A 23,898-nucleotide genomic window follows, 5' to 3' on the forward strand; every position below is an offset into this window, starting at 1 on the left:
GTGAATTTGATTATACTTTGATGCAAAGAATGGACTAGACTCAGGCAAGGCAGGGGAATGATCAGCTGAAATCTATGTGTTTATTCTAATAACCCATTGGGTACTTCAGTTAAGAAGCTTCCCATAGCAATTGGGTCCTACCATGGCCAGGCTTTTTCGTCAATACAAAAATCAGCTCATTATCTGGAGTGTCCAGGTCTTGCACGCTCAGAGAGGAATTGCTTATCACCACTCCGGAGCTCAGCTGCACGCCGAGGGGCCGCAAAGTCATCCTGGGAGGCTCGTCGTTCTTCCTCTGATGAAAGCATATAAAACATCACACAGACACTGGTTTAAGAAGAACAAGAAGAAGGAAAAAAACAACGCACATTCTACAGAGAAAGTAACACCATCACATCAACTTTTACTATTGAAATAGCATTTACTCTGTCGCCATCTTCAATTCTCAATCAAAATGGTTAGTTTGAAAGGTAAGCAGGTTATACAAACCAAAAGGCCCCTTGAAAAGAAACTGATGGGCATGCCACAGAAATCCCAGATATTTCCCATAGGTACAATGGTGACATTTTCCAGACCGAAAATATGGAAATGGGTTAGACAAGCACAAGTATGTGTGGGGGATAAAAGGGCACTTTATTTGAAAGCAGAACTGTCTCAGAACCCCAAGCATATCCCAGTGCCTGTAGGAGGACACGTATGTGAAACTGTGGGTGTCTCCCTGACCACCCTCTGCCCAGCCCTCCCCACTCCTGTCCCTGAAGGATGCGGAGGGCACCACGTCTTATTTTCGCAAGTCAGAGGACATTCCATTCTCAGTTTTAACTTTTATCTTTATCTCTCCCTAGGGTGGCAGAGCAAGCCTATGTAGTTGCTCAAATGAGACTAAATACAGCATCAAGGGACACATTTCTTTAACATTACAATGTAATGAATAAATGCGTTAAAATATAAGAAAAGGCAAGTATGCACATAGAACCACAACAATAATTTCAGGAAAAAATAACTGTATGTTATTTTTCACCCAATATGAGACTGGCAAGGTTTCTCTGTCTGACCTTCATAAAGTATTTTCACACAGAACAGATAGATTTTACCCTGAAATGGAAATTCAGATTTCCAAGTCAGACCATCCCCAAATGCCACCCTTAATTCTACACGTTTTCTAAAGGTCAGGGTTATATTTTTTAAACTGACCTCAAAAATTGAAGGTTAAAGCCAAGCATTCTTGCTTTTGAGTTCATATAAAGGTACCTAAAGGTGGGACATTGTGGTCAAAGGCCCCACTTTTCCAAATTCCAAAGTCTTTACCTCAATGGTGATGTTAATGCTGTGAACTTCTGATCGACTGTTTCCATCACTCACATAAAAACTGAAAATATCGTAGGTTGGCTCAATGCTTTCATGAACACTCTGAAAGTAATAAATGTAGTTTTCCAGGACATCTTGAATAGGGAACGATGCCTCTGGGTCACTAGTAGTTCCAGGGCCAAAACGATCACCTGCATCAACAGTAAGAGGGAACTTTTACTTTGATCTGTCACTTCCTGTTTACTAGGCTGAACTGGAAAACATGACAGTGTTATCAACAGAAGATGAAAACACACTTGAGAAGAAAGGTGGCAGAGTGGAACTGGAAGACTTGGAGTGGGATCCCAGCTTCCCCACCATTTCTTATCTATAAATGGGAATCAATAAGATACCAGGCATGAAAGCACTCAGAATGCTATTTCATATAGCACAGAATCAGTGACTGTTTTGTTAGACATCTTTGATAAAGCAAGTCCTGGGGCAAGCAAGGACACAACAGCAAAAGTTCCACCTTAACTGTAATCAATTTCAGAACCACTCTGCAAGAGGAACCCTCTTTCTCCATAGAAGAAAAGGTGAACTGTGTACCTCTGTAAACAGAGACCTCTAAGAAACATCTCCTCAAGCATGTTTTCACTGGACCCTTCAGTTCCTTAAGGGAACCTCTGCCTGGGTTAGTGCTCAGCCCCAGGGATGGCACACCAGAGCTACTGTGATGACCAGGGACCGTCTGGAGCGCAGGTGCACCCCAGGTGCTGGGATGCTTGTCAGGTACCACTCAGAGCTCAATAGAAAGTGCTGGCTCTGGTTAACTCTTCTTTCCATCCCAACTCGAAAGGCCAAGAGGAAGGGCAAGCGCATCTAAATGATCGATGACTTGTCTCTTACTTGGTCTAAGTCTTTCTAATTGATTGATTTTAAATGTTTGCATTTTCTTCTAAAGGGAGGAGAAAAAAGAAATCCTGTGTCTTCAAATACTCCCTGGATATACATCAACAAAGGAAAGTGTAGATAGTAGATCTGAAAGCAACAAGACTTTCTCTTTCCCTCTTTCATGGTCCTTTGCAGAGATTAGGTCATAAATTAAAAGGCCATTGATTTCCTGAATTGTATACAGGGTCATTTTTTGTCAACCTCCCAACGGAAAGACTAAGAATGAAAACGTTTTATTTACAATTTCTTTGAAATGAGAACTTGAGACAATTTTTTTCTTAGATAACACGAGTTTTCTTAAATTTTACTACTCAGATTTGATTCCTCTTGGCACCAGAAGCATAGAGGGGTCTAAGTGACCAGTGACCTGATAAGCCCTAGGGCATACAGTTTAGGGTTTCTGGAAAGAATTGCTGTAATTCCTTCAAACTTTTATTTTCTCTTTCCATTGCTCACTATAAATATAAGAAATACGTCTTCTTTATTTGGGTCAAAAATAGCCTAAGTAAATGATGCCTGAAAATCTGCTCAAACAGCATCATGACTTACTTTCTGCCATTAGAAAACAAGCTATTCAACAAGTGCACCTGTCAGGGAGGCTTCAAGCACCAGCTCTTTCCATTTTTAAAATAGCACCTTCTATTTTTTTTAAGTAAATCGTTCTCATTAATGTGCTTCCTTGCCTTCTTAAAAAGAATATACCACGTGCAAATTAAACAGTTCCCGATGCACGCAGGCTATCATTCTGCATCGTGCTGGAACACAGTGATGCCTGACAGGTAATCAAGGTGGGCCCCATCCTGGTTGTGCTGGTACTAAAGCGATGTAGATTCCACGCTGCTGGATTTCATACCAAACAATATGATTTTTCAGTTTCTTCTGCTTTGCTGGTATGAAGCTAAAGCTACTTCTTCTAATGTTTTTAAAAAGACATTCTTCTAATCAGCTGAATTCTGAATCTAGGTAGCCCATTTCATACACATATGAAACCATAGAGCAAATGGTGGGTCTTTACATTATTTGCTCCCCTGAATATCTTTCCCTTACTTCCAAGTTCATACTAATGTAGAGCAGCGGTTCTCCAAGTGGTCCTTGGACCAGCAGCAATGGCGTCGCAGGTGAGCTGGTGAGAAATGCAAATGCATGCGTCTCACCAATCTCCCCAAACAAGAACTCGGGGGTGGCTGCCCAGGAAGCTGTGTTTGCACAAGCTCTCCAGGTGAGTCGTATGCACATTAAAGTTTGAGAACCACTTTTAGAGAGGCTGAGATGCACCAGAAATTTGACTTCTGGGCCACTGAAACACCCCTCTGCATGCACTCCAGGTTAACATAAAACAGCGTTAGGGAGACTTAGAAAGCAACCCCCTGGAGAGAAGAGAGGGCCTGGGCAACCATCCTTTCACCATTTCCCACCTTTGCTCGTGTTCTTCCCTCTGTGAGAAATGTCATTCTCTCTCTGCCCACAGCGACTCCCACTAACCCTTCAAGTTCCAACTCAAATGTCACTTCCTCAGACTTTCCTGCCTTCCCAGCCAAAAGTCACTGTTTCATCCCACGTGCTTTCTCAGTGCTTTGCTCCTCTCCCTGACCTGACGTCTCATCATCATCATTTATCAGTCTTCATATCTGTCTCCCACTTGAGGCAGGAGCTGTGTCTTGTTTGTGTTTACATTCGTCGTATCCGGCACAAACATTCACTGAGATAAATCTAACTCAGCCATAACCAAATCTAAGGGCACACACTGAAAGGCAAGATGGGGAAAAGACTCAGGATTTGCTATGGGAAAACATGACCCTTGCTAAATGAATTTCCAGTAACGGGGCTCAAGTCCCAGGCCCCACGCTGGTGGCAGACGCCTTCAGTCAATGGCCTCTCTGTGGGAGCTGCTAGCTGCACGCCAATTAGAGCCAAGCGCTGGCACTCGAGCATCTCTCTGCAGAGCAGCAGCGCAGCAGCCTGCCAGGAGCTGTCTCAACTGCCAGTCACTGCGGTCTCAGGGGCCTGTGGACGGTATCCGCCTTCTCGCCTCCTCTTCTCTGGGACAACCACCAAGGGCAGTGGGTCCTGGGCAGATGGTGAGGGGGAGGGATGTCGAGGAGAGGGTCACAGAGACAAGCATGCATTTCAATTCATGTCATGTCCTAGGAAAAAGCTGAGACACAAGCTATGGTTCAGCTGAACTGCAGCTGTCTCACAGTAAAAGGACAGAAAATTGTATTTCCTTGACCCTCAATTCCAAGCGCAATCCACGAGCCCCTCTGTCCCCTCTGCCAGCTCCCAAACCCCCTTACCCTGCTCTCATTTTTCCTGTGGTACTGATTACATCCTAACATCTTACACAACTTTCTCATTTATTAGGTTTCTCATGTCTCCCCCAACCAGGATCTAAGGCACCATGAACGTAGGGGTTTCTGCCTGTTTTGTTTACTGGTGTCTCTTCAGCTCTTAAAAAAGTGCTTGGCCTGCAGGAAAGGCTCAGTCTATTTTCTGTTCAGTCAGTGAAACCTTCCTTCCTTTCTTCCATCTCTCTGGGATGGTCCCACTCCTCTTCAGGTTAATTGCAGGCAGTGACCCCACCTCCACGCTCCCTTCTCTCCAGGTCCGGGACAGTTCTACAGCACAGCTACTGCTGGTACCTGTCCCCGTGTTCTCGATGCAGCCGTATCTGGGCAGGGCACTCAGCTTAATGATGGCATCCCCCTGGAGGTTGTCATGATCATCAGCAGCGAAGAAGTGGTGAAATGAGAGTGGGGCTCTCCCGCCCTCATCAACCTGGGAAAGAGAAGATTGTAGAGTCCTTGGGCGGTTGCACGTAACTGCAGCGAAAAAGAACTGAATTAAAAACAGCTGCCTGGGTGACCTCCTAGCAGCGATGCCACTTCTCTGAGAGGCAGGTCCTACAGACGGGATGAGGAACTGTGCGTGTGCTGGGGCCAGGCAGTGCTTCAGTGCCTCTCAAAGCTGCACTCAGACATGATGACTTTCCTGTTTCCCTTCAAAGTTGTGCTTCCTTCAGTGATGGATCTGGTTATGAAGCAGCTCTGGCCCATTCTAATCACCCGCCTTGGAACAGCTGCATGACTGGATGCTTGCCCTCCTTCCGTATCAATGTTAAACACCCGCAGCCAGAGAATGAGCCATCCAGTTCTCCCTCGGGGACCGTGAGAGTGATCCTGTCCTATAGGAGCTCCCGCCCGGAGTAAAGTCCCATTTATGCCCTTACAGTACATGTTTACTGGTGTGCAGGAAGGAAGGGCGCACTGTACCTAGCGCTTACCTAATGTCAAGGAGGAAAGTAAATCAGAGTAAGTAAAAGCAGTTGCTCTAGCCACCTTTTTCCTTTAGGGCCCTGTTTTGTGTGCTAAATTTGCAACCTGAGCCTGGTGTTTTTTTGCTAGCCTGCTGGATGCGAAGCTGCTTATTCTGAATGACTGTTGGCCAAATATGGGAAGATCTACAAGTGACAAAGTGGAAAGTCACCCTGGCTCTGGGAATGCGGAAGGTCCAAATGGCTTCCCCAAGGTGTGGAAATGAAATGAAAAAAATGGGTGGAATATGGGAGCCATTTCGAAACAACTTCATTCTCTGACTTTTCAGTTGCTTGACAAAACCAGAAAAATCCTGAGTTTTAGGAAGTGTGGTGTGTACACAGAGCAGAACTGGGAAAGTGGATTAACTTTTATGGAGTTCCTACCATGTGCCAGCATGGTGCCAGGGCCCTTGAATGCTATTTTATTAATCATCAGAGCAATTCTCTGTGTGACAGGAACAGTGTTCCTTTAAAATTAGAAATTGAGGCTAAGAAAGATTACATAATTGGTCCAAGGCCACTTAGCTAGTCACAGAACCAGCACTTGAACTCAGGTCGGGGTAACTTCATGATTAAGACACATTATCTAGCCTCCTACGCTCCCCACCCCAAGAAACTGTCAATATTGTTTACAGTGAAAAGTATCAACTTGATTCAAGAAGTGACCTGGGGACACTGTCCATAACCCTGTTTTAGTTGCTGCAAACATTGGACTATAAATTCTTCAAAGATATATTCCTACTCCACTACACACCTAGCCTGGTACATAAAATACTATACACATCTCGAGTCATGTCTGGCACATAAATATTTGTAGACTACTAAAACTAATGCGGATATAATGATTTGATCTTCTGCATATCACTATTTGCATACTTTCTGAAAAACTCACAATTGAAAACCATGCATATCTTGATACTATGATACAGATATTTGGGGGGAAAGACGTGACAGCCAATTTAGGTATCTTTTATTCACATTGCCACACATTCCAGCTCTCGGCAGCACCCACTGTTCACTGATCTCAGAACTGTTTACCGTGATAAGGTCAGCAAATGCAATGACGGGGGGTGGGTCCCGGACAGGAGTGATGGTGATGGTAAACAGCTGATTGTCCAGACGGTTGTTGTCCTTATCAGAGACAGAGAAGTGGAAGCTGTCAGTAACCAGATGACCACCGGTCTCATATGCAGCTGAGTACCTAGACAGGCCAAGAGAGGAATGGAATGAAGGAGCTACACTGAGAGGCCAGGTAGGATGACGGCATCTTTGTTTAAAGATGGGGCCAGAGGCAACAAAATCCTTCCAAGGAAGCTACTGGTTAGTTGCTTAAATATTTTAACACAATTTTAAAAATTACGTCAAGTAATGCCAAGTGATTACCTACCTAATTTTCCTGCTGCTGATGTCTTCCATTGTGAAGTTGGAAATCTCTGAGAGTTCTTCCACCTCAGGTCCCGAGGTTCTTAGAAGAGCACCATACATGGGCAGAGAATTTAAATGAATCCAGATTTCTCGGTCAGGAGACGAGTCATCCTAATCGGGCAAATATGAAGACATGAATGCGCATTTGCAGGAATAAATACTTCCAGTAGTTAAAGATCATGGGTGCTTCCTTCTTGTCTAAAAGGAAAAATCTCTTTCCTTTTATGATAAAGCATATCATTTCAAACTGCATGCAATCCCCAGTATTTATTTCTCCTACAGGGTTTCTTTGATCAAGATAATAGTGGAAAATGCACTTTAGGTACGGGGCATAAAACAAAGAGATGCCCTATAGTTACTTTAAGAGCCATGCAAGGTTTTGTTTTTATTACAAGCATCTGGTGAAGAACAAAACATAGTCAGAAACATGTCATCTTTCTATAAACACAGTTGTAATCTTCTTCTAGAGTTTCTCAGAAGAGTCTGATTTTCAGAAACAGGTAAAATTCCATTATACATTGGTAACAATGATTTAAAAATTCTGTGAAGCAGAAAGAATGGAAGTTGATTAGCTGAGCCAATGCATTAATGTTCAACATGATAAAAACTGTAGGTTAACAGAAGAATTGAGGAAACTTTATGGATTTCACTCGATTAGGACCAAATCTATGGATGCTCAACCCCCAAGATGCCCAGTTTAATGAAGACCCTTCCTTTACTTCCCTTTCCTCTGCACTGTTTTTGGAGAAATGAAACTGGCTCTCTTGTGTTTCTACATGGATTGTCACTGAATGTCTTAATGAACAATTTTCTCTTTCTCCAAGGATATTTTTGGAACTATCTGGAAGGCAGGCAATATCTCTTTGGAAAGATTCCCCGAGTCATTCATCCTTCAGGGCAGTTGACTGTGAACATGGGGGCACTCGACACTTTACCATAGGAACAAAAAGAAATAGTGTTTGGCCAAGTGTACTCTCAAATGCAAATTTTCACGGCTAGGTTGTACACTTAGTTGACGTATGAGACCAGGAAGGTGAGCGCAGCTACCTGGGGATCTGGGGCAGCAGGTTGTAGTCAGCTGTCATTTAGATTCTGAGGGATCGCTTTAAGTTGACAGTTCAGAGCCTCAATGCAAGATCAGAATTTTCCGTATTTCCTCACATCACTTGACAACAGCAAGGAAGGAAACTCAAATTCACTGAAGCTGCAAAACTTCAGAAAATTTCCCCTAAATTTATATTTTAAAAGCTTCTCTTTTTTCACATGGGTTATCAAATACAATATGCAAGCTTCCAAAAGACTATTTCTTTTTTTTTTTTTTAAGTCACCCAATACCATTTGAAAGGCAATTGTCTTTTCCATTGCTTCTCAGATGCCTAGATTTCAGCTACTTTTCTGAAATAAAGGCCACCCAACCACCTTTGCTTTCTTTCTTTTTTCTTTTTAAAAGCTCTTTGTGAAATCTGATGCTAGAATAGAGTTGGTCAGAGGGACAGATAAGTCGAGACATATCTCACACTATGACAAAGATGCATGCTTCAGTAAGTGGATATGAATAGTTAAGAGACTACTTACTATTACTGTAAGTACCCTCTGGGGGAGAATTTTTAAAAGACAGCTGAGAGTTCTAAGGTATTGTCATCCGAGGTGGTGATAAACTACAAGGACAGAGCTCCAGGTACTTGATTAGAATGAAGAGCTTCTAAATGCCACACTGGCAAATTTGGCAGAGAAATGCTTATTTCATGTCAGGCACAACTTATTATAATCTTTCAAACCTCAAATGACTGCTGGGTTTGGAAGAGGATGAAATCAGCTGAATTTTTTTTTTCCTGAAAATGCTGTCATAACTTAAAGAAAATTACTATTTGGGGATATCCAAGATATTGTGGGTGAAAAAAATCCCTAAGAATATAGACCTTGTTCTCATGAAATTTTCCTACTCAAACACCTTCTTGCCCACTTAATATTAATTCATTTTTTCCATTTTCTTTTTATTATTTATACATCTATTGACCCACCATTCAACACAAGGACTAGAATTCTGATAATTAACATTTATGTACGTGCTCCTCTTCTATCCTGACCCTGGGCCAGCCATCATTTTAGATCTTGTTTCTCATTTCCTTGAATTTCTTGATATAGTTTGATATATTACTAAAAAGTATTTTTAGTTTTTTTTTTAACTTAGGAAAAGGAGTTAGACACTCCTCTTGTGGGATTTATTTTTCTTTTGACTCAATAGCAGACTGCTAAGATCCATTAATCTATTTTTGTGCAGCTGTAGTTCATCTGTTTTGAGTGTTCTCCGATGTTCCATAAAGTAAGTAAACCCAAAGTTACCTGTTATCCCCTTGATGCTGATGGACATTTGGCTTGTATCAATATTTTTGCTGTTACAAATAGTGTCACTATTACAAACAGTATTGCTCTGAACATTCTCGTGCATATTTTTTGTAAGTATCTTATGCACGTGTGAAAGTGTCTCCTGGATAGGAACCTAGGAGTGGCATGGTTAGAGTATATGGACATTCATCCTCAACAGACGATGCCAGATTCTTTCCCAGAGTTCTAATTTACACTTTCATCAGCAAAGAAGCTCCTATTTCTCTCCCAACATTTGGTATTCTCATACTTGTAAATTCCTGCCAATTGAATTGTTATTAAGTGGAATATAGTCTTAATTTGCTTCTTCTGCAACTAAACTAAAATAACTAAAAAGGTGACTATCTCTCCTTATATTTATTGGCCTTGTGGGCTCCTCTTCTGAAATTCCTGCTCATGTCTCCTGTTCATTTTTCAAATGGATTATTTTTCTTCCGGATTTGCAGACGTTCTTCATATATTCTTTGTTATTTTTGGTTACATGTGTTGCAAATATCTTTTTCCAATTTGTAACTTGTCTGTTTTTTTTGTATTTATGATGTGTTTTGGGGAGCATAAATTTAATTTTACTATAGTCAAGTTTATCAATCTCTTCTTTATAGTTAGTACTTTTTGTTTCTAGTTTAAGAAATTCTTCTCTTGCCCAGTATGATGAAAATATTCACCTATATCCTACAAAGAATTGTAAAATTTTTTACTTGTGACATTTAAGTACTTGATTTGCTACAGTTAATATCTGTGTAGGGTGGGACATGGCAGTCCAAGTTCTTGTTTTTTTACATATGAATAATAATTTTGTGCAGATCCACGTTTTAAATAGCTCCTCCTGTTTCCACTGATCTGGCTTGATGTATCTGCTTTATTTGACAGTCCCAAGCGTGGGTCTGTTTCTGGACTCTCTAATATATTCCAGGGCTGCACTGCTTTAAATAGCGCAGGTTTTAATGAATCCTGGTACCTGATGGGGCAAGCCCCTGCCCTCCTATCATTCATTTTCAGAATTTTGGCCCTTTTTTTGGTCCTTATATATTGTGGAATCAGCTTATCAAGATCCTTTAAAAGTCCATTGGACTTTTTTTTTTTGACAGATCCTGACTCAGGTTTATTTGTACAAAATAGCACAGGAGGACACCAGCCATGGGCTTTTGATTGGAACTCAAGTGAATGGAAAGATCACATTGCGGGAGAACTGATATCTTTTTGATACTAAATCTTCCTATTCACGAATATGGTTGGTGTATCTTGTTATTTATTTAGTATTTTTTAAAATGTCAATTAAGTATTATAAATTTCCCTATAGATATATTGCCTGGTTTTTGCTAGATTTAGTCCAATGAATATAATTTTTGTGATGTTATTACCAGTGGTAGCATCTTTTTAGTTACATTTACTGGCTATTTTTTGCTTATGTATAGAAATGCTCTCGTTTTGTTGATCTTCTGTTTGGCCCCTTGGTAAATTCTCCTTTTATTTCTAATACTTTGTCAAGACATTCTTTTGGATTTTCTTTATAGTCAGTCATAACATCAATTTTCCCTAGAAGTTACACACCTTTTGTTACATTTATTCCTAATATATGTTGTGTAGTATTATTATAGATGGTATCATATTTTGAATTAATGTATTTTTGGCTGGTGCCTAGAAATTCTATTAGCTAAGATTAATCTTAACCTCCCCATACTACAAATGAGGAAATGGAGCCCTAGAGAGTTAAGTAACTTGTCAGGGGTTATTACACCAGTAAAAGTGGTGAGCTTGAATTAAAACTCGTTCATTCTAACCACAAAACCCTACCATCCCTCCCCTACTTGTTGACTTGCAGTACAGAGCAAACGGTGGATAGAAAGCCACCATTAAGAAGCAAATCACACAGAACCCCACTTTTGCCTTTTGTCTCTCCTGACATCATTATCACCTTCTTGGAGTTAATGATACTCTAATTAAGAACAAGCTCACCTGCTCCTATCCCTTATATTCTGCTCCATTTATGACCAGAATTTCAGACGGCTTTTCCAACCTTTCCAAATGTTCGTTGCAAACTCACTAACTATGCATATCTAGAAAAAATTTCCCCATAACACGAAGTACAACAGATTCTTCTACAATCCTCAGAGAAAGTTAGTATATAACTTAGCTTAGTATTTAAAATATGCTTCGCTTTCAACGGGATAGAATACTTCTTTTCGAGCCTTTGCGCTCTGGTGGGTAAATCACATTCAATCAATTTCTGAAAATATATGTTCAGTTGCCAATGGGCTTGCATTTTGATCTGCAGCTTATAATACGCATTTAATGGGAAGGAATCGCTCCTGGAATCCTATTCTGGTCTGTCAAACATTTTCCAAGCCTTAGTGATCTATTGATTAAATCTGTATTCATCCATTTTTATGAATTTGTGTTTCATAAGATTCAAAAGACTATATAACCTATGGGAAGAATCACTTGTCAATTAAAAAAAAAAACAACAAAATCAAAGTTGTTCTGAAACTATACTAGACCCAGGAGAAGTATTAGGGTGGAATGCAGTTTCCCATAACTTAAGAAAAGACAATTTTAGGGGGATATCTGTGCAAAAGCAATTGAAGCAATTGTTCCCAGGCCAATGCTTTATCTTCCATCTACTATTCAGGACCAGATTTTATAGCCAGACTCTTCAGCCCAGAAAAGGATTACTTAAAACTATATAGTGGGTTTTTTTTTTTTTAAGAAAGGCCAGTTTATTGGTTAAAATTTTAAAATTAGCAAAGGAAAAATTCAATACTAAGAATGATACCATCTAGACAATCATTCTTATTTTCAAGGTGTTTGTCAAAACGACCTATTATTTTTACACAGAGAGTTCATATCTGTTTACAACATACATAAATGAAAAATAAAATTAATTTCCTCATTATCCTTAGCTCCAGAGGTAAAGTCAAAGAAAGAAGATGAGTTTAATTACCCAAGATCACTTATCAAATTAGGGCCAGATTGGGGATTGAAAAAAACAAACCAGAGTTCCTGAATCTACACTTGTTCCCTAACCACACTGCCTCTCTTGAGGCATGGGATGGGGGGTGACACAGCATCTTGCCAAAGGACTATGCCAGCATTCTGTCTAGAGCTGGACCTGAGATGACAGCTGGTGAAAAGTGTGCTTTCTCTCAGAAAAAGTGGGCCATGAAATACCATTACCTATTAGTCATTGACCAGGTAAGTTCTTCAAAAATTCTCTTTCCCTAAAATTCCCATTTGAAATATGGACGGAGCTTAAAATAGGAGGACTTGGGCTTTTTTTGAGATTGGCACTGTTTCCTGTTGACAGTCACCTACCCCTACACATACTCATTGTGTTTTCATCAACATTCTGCTCATTAACTCTGTTAATGAGACACTGGAGCAGCTGGAATAAAGAGTGTAACTCTTTCCCAAGAGTAGAACTATAGTGAAGCTGAGAAAAATGTTACTTATATGGCTGTATACTTAATGGCCCAAGTATTCAGCCATGGCATTGCTTTCCGGTCAGCCCTGACAGAGGGGGCGGTGGACAGAAAGACAAACGTTAAGAACTTACAGTGTAAGCAAGATGTGCCCTAGTGATGATAGCTGTGCTTTGACTAGCGACGGTCAGGCTCAGAGAGGCACCAGCAGCCAGCCGAGGCCCTCGGACCTCGGGTGGCGACACCTCCACTCTCACGTCCACTGTTGTCGTGGAGATGCCATCTGTAACTGAGATCTCCAGGCTGTCCTCCCAGGCAGAGGAGCCATCATGCAGATACTGCAGAACGTTTTTCTCAATATCCTCATACGTGAAAGTGTCACCTTTCAAGAATAAAACAAATCACAGAAAACCATTACCTCTGGGAATAAAGCTTTTCATTTACATAACACCTTTGTTCTCAGGATTTCAAAGTATATATATCATAAACTCTGGGAGTTGTAAGCCAATTAGTCCAACCACCCACCCAGGACAGGATTCCCTTTCCACTAGAAAAAGGGTTATCTAGCCTGTCCTTCAACACATCTCAAGGTGGAAGTCTCACTGTTTTACAAGGGAGCTAATTCCACTGGAGATAGCTGTACATTTTTTTTTTTAAAGTTCTTAATCATACTGAGTCAAAATCTGCCTCTCTAAGATCCATTCATCACTTAGTTCTACAGAATAAAGGACATGCTTCTATTCTTTATGTTAGCCCTTCCAGAATCTAATCTTAATACTGAAAATTTATTGATAAAGTTAAGAAAGTAAATTATGCTAGATAAACCTGTAAGAGTTCTTTGTTTTAACTGTAAGTACAATGTTTTCTTTTTTAAATGAAAAAAAATTTAAAAATTGAAAATTTGTCATTAGAAACCCAGCCTGTGTAAGCCTAGAGCACTAATTTGTGACCCACCTGATAGGTATAGTGTGAAAAAAGTTTCAAAGTCATAAATGTTTAAGAAAAACAGGTTTAAACAAAACTTTAAAAAATTTTAAATAGCAGGATTTATTAAAATTCTAGACTCTTTAATATACAATATTAAAGCTTCCCAAATTGTTTGGTCATGGAACCTTTTTTATGAGAAATGCTTCTTAGTGATTCCATGAGCACAGTTAAGAACTGGTGTTCTTAGAGGCCCTACTGCCTCATGGATTATTGACTCTCATAACTGAAGTTATATAATAAAACCAAAGAATTTGTTCATTCTTTTTATTCATCTTCTAAGCCTTCTCCTTCAACACTGTGTTACTGTGAATTACTGGTGTTAGTGGTATTGTACCTAAAAGAAGAAATAAACTAATATTTTATAAACATCTTTAGAACATATATATTAATTACACAAATATAAGTTAACTATAATGTTAAACAAACTGGGCCATGACTGTTACGCTCCTAATATAGTTCCCTTAGGATGCCAGGAATCTATCTTAACGATACTTCCTTTGTTCAGTAAATTTTTAAAAATATGCCTTTGTGACTCCCAAGTGCCTATTTGTTGCTCTTATAAATTCAAGGCACCTTCAAGGTCAAAGATTTGATACTCTCCCTCTGTAGGAATATTCAGAAGAATGTATTATTCCACGCCTATTAGGAATTATATAAAGGTTTTGAGAAAGTACAGATTGTCAGAATAAGTATATAGCATCCCAGGGTGACTACTTTGAAAGGGCTAATATTCATTTTGATATATAAGGGCTGACTATTAAAATTTAGATCTTGTTGTGTTCTTGTGCTCTTCTGTACTTCCTAAACAATCAGCATGTATTCTTTTTTATAATCAGAGAAGGAAAAATAAATATTATTTGGAAAGCTGGTCACATTACCATCCTTTTTTAATGGATGAAGAGACATGTAGTTTACACTACAAGTCAGAGTCCCAGTGCTGAAAATATTGTGAAGATTCACACACCGAAGTAAGGAAGACAAATTTATCTCCATGAACAAACCATGGGAAAGTCGGAGCACACAACTCATTTGAGGTTGTTCTAAATGTATTTACTCCAGATTTCAGAAATCAACTGGTTTTACCTACAACTTGAGGACATAGCTTCCTGCTTTGGGGTGTGGGTGGTGGGGGTGCAGAGAAAGACATCCCAAGTATTTCAGCCAATGGACTAAACACACTAAAGGTTTTTCCTAAGTATCTCCTTATAGTTTGTCCCACGATGTTGCTTTATGTCCTGTCTGAGACACATAAAACTGACGGTAGAGCAAGAAATCCTCTAAGCAAGCCAATGACAGAGTGAGCCGCTACCTGCAGCCATGGGTCCTGGGAACCCAGCTGTGTACTTAAGGAGCACGCCATGCTGTGGAGGTGTGCGAAGCTCAAAGAGGAGTTCTTCAGGTGCTGTCTCGGTATCTCTTACTACCAACTGGAGTCCTGCAGTCAGCAGAAAAAAGCATGGTGAGAAGGTGTGTACATTAAAACCTCTACACTATGTGTACATTAAAGGCACAGGCCGGGCTGGAAGCCATGTTGTGGGTAATCTGATGGATATAAGAAAGCACCAATTGATTCGAATCAACCACAAAAGAGTGAAAACTTGATGATATAGTCAATTCCCAAATTACAAGTAGGATCTTCCAAAAGTTAACTTACTAGCAGGTAGTTCTAACTTTAGAACATCTTTTTTTATTTCATACAGATGAAGAAATGGAAGCCCACAAAAAGGTCAGTCCTGACTGACCAAGTAAGTTTTCTTCCAGAAAATACTCCCAGAAATTGTTTTTGTTTTTCATTGTTTCTTCCCTTCTTCTTTCTCTGAATTTACAGAAGAGCTAAGTTATCTTAACAACGGCTGCTCTGACTGTTGCTGACGTGAGCAGGAGTAGGGCAAACAGACAGTCATCTTTGCATATGTGGCTTGTTTATAAGTTGGATGATAAGTAATTTTAGACCAATACCCATATGTAGAAACTGGATATGGCTCTGTAGAGCTCACCTTACAAAAATCACAGTATCCACTGTTTGCTCTTAAGATGTTCTTGGTAAAAGAATCAACTTCTAACGAGTAAGTATACTAATAGGTAAATAAAATCACATACAAAATACTTGGGCCAACTCTAACTCCTCACAGCTTTTGAAGGTGACTGTAATCTGTCATTCCCATTACTCTTTACTTTCTAAACAGAAAACAAGAGCAGTCATTGAAACCACTCCCCCTCCCCTTTCTCCTCTCTGCTCTCTGTTACTTTATATTTTACTGACGGCAACAAATCAAACTCCTGGAGGCTGGAAAATAAATTTGGGGTTGTAGCCCATCACTGAGCATTGGCCTCTGAAGGGTTGACTTCCCTCTTTCTGCGCTGCTTCTATTTGCATGGAGCTGGGCAGAGGGAAGGCTATGGATGAGAACGCGTACAACCTCGGGAAGAGGAGGTCACTACTTCTTGGTAACCATGAACAGGTTTAAACAGGGACTGTTGCTGAAATGTGGTTCCATTTCCAAAGCTCCGTTTCTCTCAGGTTCCCAGTTCTCACCTATAGCAGTGCTGCCTCCTGGGCTGACCTTGAGCAGTGGAGCTGTGACCTGCAACACCGGCGGGTGCTGGTCAGTGGGAAGCAGGTGAATGGTGAGGGCCATCTCTGGACTTGTGTGCTCTCCATCTGAAACTAGAACAGATACACACACACACACACACATATCAACTTGTAGTCTAGGCTAGTTCTATAAATATGTAGCCAGAGGCTTTTTTAGATTACCATAACACTTTGAAGAGATGCTTATAAATGGAAAAAGTAAGCAAGCAAGCAAGATACTGCGAGCTATTCTACAAAGCTTATTCTACTGAATAACAAACAGGCTAAAGGATCATAACAACAAAGTCGTTCTAAGAAGCACGTTTCACAACGAGGTGATATTGATAAATGTTAGTGGGAAGGAAAGTAATACAAAATATGCACTCTCAGACGAAGCTGGTGAAAGTTTTTATTTATGGAATTATTTTAGATTCAATTCATTCTTCCAATGTTCCAATATTTTTTTCAAGAAATCTCTTTTAGGAATGACATGTCTATGTCTCAACAGAAAATAATTTTTAAAAGGGAAAGAAAATGTCTATACAAATATCTCTAATGGCATTTGTTTGGAAGTGAGCCAGACCCATTTTTACCTGGCCATGATGCACATGCAATAAATGGAATATGCATTTGTAAACAAAACAGTGACCTTAAGATTTTATTCCCTTGGATTATCCCTTGGACATCAAAGTGAACACCGATTGCCAGAGGGAAATGAAAGCAGAAATGACAGACCCTTGATTCTCGCTTCCACTTTCTCATTCCTTAACACACCATCCTTTCTCTAAAAGCCAGGTTTGGAGGAGCACCTGCACCACATCCATCCATGTGTCTATCTGTAGTGCCTACTGTGAAAACTGCCTTCTTGATTATTTTAAATATGTGGGATGCTTATATATGGGTTGGTTATAAGAAATCAGTTTCCTTCTCTTTCTTCTGGACTTAGTAACAAGTCAGTAGGAATCTGACCTCTACTTCAGCCAAATAAAGCTTTTCTTAGTGACTTCTGGTAATGATTCCATACAGGTTTTAGATTTGTCTTTTTCTTGAGGACAGATCTAAAAGATAAGGCTGGATTTTATAAGGTATACACCACGTCCTAGAGAAGTCCAGAAATAGCCCTACTGAAGAAGAGAAGACATTATCCTTGTGAGGAGGAGGGTTTTATGGCTCTGGTCATTCAGTCAATGTCAAAGTCATTGCATCTGCTTCTTTGAGCTCAATCACTTGTGCTCATCAGAGACAGGGACTAACGATGCTGAACTTTTGCGAGTTTGAGGACAAACATACAAATTTTCCATAAATTTCAGTGGATTCAGGATTCTCTGAAGTCCCTGGAATCTAACTTAAGAACTCCCCTTGATAAACTTTTTTTAAAAATTGCAAAATATAATTTTAATTTTTTATGTTTTACATTGATTTTGTTTTTAAGTTGGGGGGAGGCCCTCAGTGGGCCTTCATTATCCGAACTTCACCACAGAGGAGAGGAAAGGCTCTAAAACTTTAAAAGCTTTGGTCATATCACACAGCTGTCAGTGTGACCAAGGGGTAGCCTTGCCTCTACAGTAAAGGGAGGAAAGCTATTTTCTGGTACATATTACACAACAGTAAAATAGACCATGCGGGTGCAAGGCTTTGCAAGCAAACATGAAAACTTACAATTAAAATGTTAGCAATTCCATGTCTAGCCCTCTCTTTAAGCAACGTTTCTGACGCCTCTGAGAAACAGTCAGACTGCCTCCTTGGTCAGATGCCTCCCACAGGCACCATTCACCTCGTGTGTCTTCCCTGCTCTGCATGGTTCTGTAGAGCGCCTGTGCTTGTCTGGAAGCATCCAGGTCAGGAGTATCAGCTTTCATTCTCAGCTTAACTGATCAGCCAAATGAGCTGTTCTCTCTCATTCTATGGGTTAACACCAGGGCTTGGGTTTCTTGCTGCCTTAGTTCACTATGTGTCCAAGTTAAATTTCTCTCTCACAAAAGTCTCTTGAAGAAGATGACTTCTTTCCTACCAGATTCCAAAAGGTTTTCTCCTTAATTAAAAAGGAACATCTTACACATTTCACAACAATTAACTCAAAATGGATCATAGACCTAAATGCAAAACACAAAACTACAAAATTCTTAGACGATAACATAGGAAAAAACCTAGATGACCTTGGTTTGGTGATGCCTTTTTAGATACAAAACCAAAGAAATAATTGATAAGCTGGATTTCATTAAAATTTAAAACTTCTGCTCTGTGAAAGACAGTGTCAAGAGTATGAGAAGACAAGCCATAGACTGGGTGAAAATATTTGCAAAAGACACATCTGACTAAGGACTGTTATCCAAAATGTACAAAGACCTCTTAACAGCTAACAGTAAGAAACAAACAACCTGATTAAAAAATAGGCTGAAGACCTTAATGGATGCTGCACCAAAGAAGACACAAACGGCAAATAAGCATGTGAAAAATATGCTCGTCATCATATGTCAGCATGGAAACGCAAAGTAAAACAACAGTAGGATCCCACCATGCACTAATTAGAATGGGCAGAATTTGGAACACTGACAACACCAAGTGCTTGTGAGGATATAGCCCAAAAGGAACTCTCATATATTGCTAGTCGGAATGCAAAATGGTACAGCCACTTTGGAAGACAGTTTGGCTGTTTCTTATAAAGCTAAACATACTCCTACCATATATAAGATTAGCAATTGGAATCCTTGGTATTTCCCAAAGGAGCTGAAAACTTATGTCTGCACAGAAATCTGCACACAGATGTTTATAGCAGTTTTATCCATAATTGCCAAAACTTGGAAGCAACCAAGATGTCCTACAGCAAGTGAATTGATAAACTATGGTACAGCTGGACAATGGAATATTATACAGCACTAAAAAATAAATGAGCTACCAAACCATGAAAAGACACAGAGGAATCTTAAAAGCATATTACTAAGTAAAGAAAGCTAAGTGAAAAGGCTACATGCTGTATAATTCCAACTATATGATATTCTGAAAAGGGCAAAACTATGGAAGACAATAAAAAGAATAGTGGTTGCCAAAGGTGGGAGGTAGGAGTGGGGAGAGGTAAATAGGCAGAGCACAAAGGACTTTCAGGGCAGTGAAAATACTCTGTATGATATGATAATGATGGATAAATGTCATACTTTGGTCTAACCTCATAGAATATACAGCACTAAGAGTGAACTCTAGAGTAAACTGGACTTTGGGAGATTAGGATGTGTCAATATAAGTCCATCCTTGGTTTAGAAAAAATGTATCATTCTAGTGGGTGATGTTGATAATTGGAGAGGCTATGCTATGCATGTGTCTATATACCTTCCTCTCAATTTTGTTGTAAAACTAACACCACTCTAAAAAAATTAAAATAATTTTTTTAAAATCACTGAACAATAAAAAAGGAACCTCAGGCAGAAACAAGATAAATTAATTTAAGGTCAGCCCAATGTCCATTTACTTTACTCTGTATAATAGGTTCATGGATGATTTAACTTAAAGTCCTGGAGAAGTTAATAGATAACCCCTTTACCTATTCAAGCTTTCAGGTAAGTGCTGAGGCTTGGAAACCAAACTGGTATACTACCATGATGCTTGTTTTTCATGAGTAGAACACATACAGACCAGACTAAACTAAATATCCCATACTCAGAGTCAGAAACTTGTACTAAAATCCTGATTCTACTGTTTACCAGATATGGAAACCTGGGTAGATTACTATTCTAATGATCCTTTGTTTCCTTAGCTTTAAAATGCTAAAATAAAACCTGTCCTTACGACATTGTTATAAGGATTAAATAAGACAACTTATATTGTAAATTGTTTTGTAAAATGTAAACTGTTATAATCTGTTGTACAGTATTACTGACGTATGATTTATCTAGAAGTTTATCACTAGAAATGAGCTGATACTGGGTTCTTTTCAACAATAGCACAACACCAGAAAAAGAAATAAAAGGCATCAAAATCAGAAAGAAAGGAAGAAGAAAAACTGTCACTATTTGTAGACGACATGGTATCATATATAGAAAACCCTAAAGATTCCACCAAAAACCCAGGAGATCTAATAACTGAATTCAGTAAACCTGCAGGATACAAAATCAATACACAAAAATCAGTTGCATTTCTAAACACTAATAACAAGCTATTAGAAAAATTATGAAAATAATCTCATTGACAATTGCATTAAAAAGAATAAAATACCTAGGGATAAATTTAACACAGGAAGTGAAAGATCTGTATGATGAAAACTATAGGACATTGATGAAAGAAATTGAAGACACAAATAAATGAAAAGCTATTCCATGCTTGAAGAATTAGAAGAATTAATATTGTCAAAATGTCCATACTGCTCAACGCAATCTACAGATTCAATGCAATCTCTATGAAAATTTCAATAGCATTTTTTCACAGAAATACAACAAATAATCCTAAAATTTTTATGGAACAATGAAAAGCTCCAAATAGCCAAAGCAATCTGGAGAAAGAAGAACAAGCCGGAGGCATCATGCATCCTGGTTTCAAACTATATTACAAAGCTATAATAATCAAAACAGTATGGTACTGGTATAAAACTGATCTATAGATCAAAGGAATACATATATATAGAGAGAGCCTATAATATATATACAAATATAAGGTCAATTAATTTATGACAAAAGAACAAAGAATATAAAATGGAGACAGGACAATCTTCAATAACTGGTGTCAAGAGAAACTGGACAGCCATGTTCAATAGAAGGAAACTGGACCACTATCTTACAATATACATAGAAATTAACTCAAAATGGATTAAAGACTTAAACATAAGACCTGAAGCTATAAAACTCCTAGAAGAAAACATAGGTGATAATCTCCTTGACATCAGCCTTGGCAATGATTTTTTAAAATTTGACAACAAAAACAAAAATAAACAAGTTGGACTACATCCTATTTGCATAGCAAAGGGAAAATCTTCTGCATATCAAAGAAAACCATCAACAAAAAGAAAAAGCAACCTACAGAATGGGAGAAAATATTTGCGAATCGTGTATCTGATGAGGGGTTAATACTATATATATAAAGAACTCATACAACTCAATAGCAAAGAATCCCACAAACAATCTGATTAAAAATGGACAGAGAATATGAATTGACATTTTTCCAAAGAAGATATACAGATGGCCAACAGGTACATGAAAAGGTTCTCACATCACTGATCTTCAGGAAAATGCAAATCAAAACCACAATGAGATATCATGCCACACCTCTTAGAATGGCTAATAACAAAAAGACAAAAGATAGGTAGTGTTGTGAGGGTGTGAGGAAAAGGTAACCTTTTTACACTGTTAGTGGGAATGTAAATTGGTGAGGCCACTATGGAAAACAGTATGAAGGTTCCCCTCAAAGTTAAAACTAGAACTACTATATGATCTAGCAATCCCACTTCTGGGGTGTATATCCAAGTAAAATGAAATCAGTGTCTCAAAGAGAGAGCTGCACTCCGTGTTTATTGCAGCATTATTCACGCTAGCCAAGATTAGTATCCATTGGTGGATGAATGGATAACTGAAACATGAAGATATAATGTACAGCATGGTGACTATAGTTAATAATTCTGTGCTGCATATTTGAAAGTTGCTGAGAGAGCGATTGTAAAAGTTTTACCACAGGAAGAAAAATTTTGTTACTATACACATGACAGATGTCAAGTAGACTTATTGTGGTGATCATTTTGCAATGAATACAAATATTTACTCACTGTGTTGTACACCTGAAACGAATGCAATGTTACATATCAATTATACCTCAATTAAAAAATAAAAAGGAAAAAAACAACACAATTCTAAAATTTTCTGTTGATTCAAGTGTGATTTTTTAACCCTCATAGGAGGACTATCTGGGAGTTTCAGAGAGGTGAATCTCTCCCATCAAGATTTCTATCTATATGAAACACAATAGGACATCCTGATGGTTGTTTCTAATGGAATAGTCAATCCCAACTAAACAGCTATTTAAGGATGCCGTTTATGGTCAACCATCCTCACTCTAGACCTAAACAAAGAATCTTGCCTCTATTTTGCACCAGCATAGATGTCAGGTCTGATTCTGCTTTTGCTTACTGGCACTCAGCTTTTACTGTACTGTGAACTAAAACCAGAACGCTGAGGTCTTCTACACACAGCTATCACAACTCACTCTCTGGGTCACAACACTTCCCTTCCAGTAGCGAGGTATCCAATGAAAGGCTCTATTCAATGCTATATACAACAACAATTCATTAGTTGAGTGTCACCCAGGGATGATTACAGGCATACCCTGGGACATGGTTTGGGGTTTGGTTCCAGACCACTGCAATAAAATGAATATTGCAATAAAGCAAGTCACATGAAAAATTAGGTTTTCCAGTGCATATTAAAGTTATGTTTACACTATACTGTAGTTTATTAATGTGCAATAGCATTGTCTAAAAACCCTTCGTTAAAGACTATTATATTGCTAAAACATGCTGACCATCATCTGAGCCTTCTTTTTGTTTGATGGGATTTGATTTGATGCTGCTGACTGATCAGGGTGGTCATTGCTGAAGGTTGGGGTGGCTGTGTTAATTTCTTAAAATAAGACAATGAAGTCTGCTGCATTGATTGATTCTTCCTTTCATGAACGATTTCTCTGTAGCATGGAATTCTGTTTGATAGCATTTTACCCACAGAACTTCTTTCAAAATTGGATTCAATCTTCTCAAATCCTGCTGCTGCTTTAACTAAGTTTATGTAATATTCTAAATCCTTTGTTGTCATTTCAACAATCTTCACACCACCTTCATTAGGAGTATATTTCATCTCAAGAAACTAAGATGCTTTGCTCATCCATAAGAAGCAACACCTCGTCTGTTGAAGTTTTATCATGAGATTGCAGCAATTCAGTCACATCTTCAGGATCCACTTCTAATTCTAGTCCTCTTGATATTTCCACCACATCTGCAGTTACTTCCTTCACTGAAGTCTTGAAACTCTCATAGTCATCCATGAAGATTGGAATCACCTTCTTCAAAACTCCTATTAATGTTGTTATTTTGACTTCTTCCCATGAATTGTGAATATTCTTAATGACATGAATAGTGAAACTTTTCCAGAAGGTTTTTAATGTACTTTGCCCAGATCCATCCCAGGAATCACTATCCATGGCAGCTATAGTCTTACAAAACGTAGTTCTTAAATAATAAGACTTGAAAGTCAAAATTATTCCTTGATCCATGGACTGCAGAATAGATGTTGTGTTAGCAGACATGAAAACAACATCAATCTTGTTGTACATCTCCATGAGAGTTCTTGGATGGCCAGGTGCATTGTCAATAAACAGCAACATATTAAAAAAAAATCTTTTTAGGGGGTAGGTAATTAGGTTACCTATTTCTTTTGGTGGAGGTACTGGGGATTGAACCCAGGACCTTGTGCATACTAAGCATGCACTCTACCACTGAGCTATACCCTCCTCCTATAGAAATAAGTTCTTTTTTTTTTTCCTTTCTGAGCAGTAGGACTTAAGAGAAAACTTAAAATATTCAGTAA

The 23,898-nt window shown here is 38.9% G+C and overlaps 1 protein-coding gene across 3 annotated transcripts in view; it reads right to left on the reverse strand.

The window, feature by feature from the left end:
- Positions 1-23,898, reverse strand: part of FRAS1 (Fraser extracellular matrix complex subunit 1) — a 408,901-nt gene that overhangs the window by 76,249 nt on the left and 308,754 nt on the right. For all 3 annotated transcript variants that reach the window (XR_004311717.1, XM_032457269.1, XM_006192889.3), the window contains exons 36-43: positions 16,307-16,438; positions 15,080-15,205; positions 12,918-13,165; positions 6,942-7,090; positions 6,593-6,755; positions 4,881-5,016; positions 1,309-1,499; positions 142-295 (exon numbers count right to left, since the gene is read on the reverse strand). Coding sequence is in view for 2 of the 3 variants with exons in the window: in XM_032457269.1 (XP_032313160.1) it covers positions 142-295; positions 1,309-1,499; positions 4,881-5,016; positions 6,593-6,755; positions 6,942-7,090; positions 12,918-13,165; positions 15,080-15,205; positions 16,307-16,438 (1,299 nt within the window). In the remaining variant the exon portion in view is untranslated. The remainder of the gene's footprint in view (positions 1-141; positions 296-1,308; positions 1,500-4,880; positions 5,017-6,592; positions 6,756-6,941; positions 7,091-12,917; positions 13,166-15,079; positions 15,206-16,306; positions 16,439-23,898) is intronic.

Source organism: Camelus ferus, chromosome 2 (genome assembly GCF_009834535.1).
Source record: "Camelus ferus isolate YT-003-E chromosome 2, BCGSAC_Cfer_1.0, whole genome shotgun sequence".
Lineage (NCBI taxonomy): Eukaryota > Metazoa > Chordata > Mammalia > Artiodactyla > Camelidae > Camelus > Camelus ferus.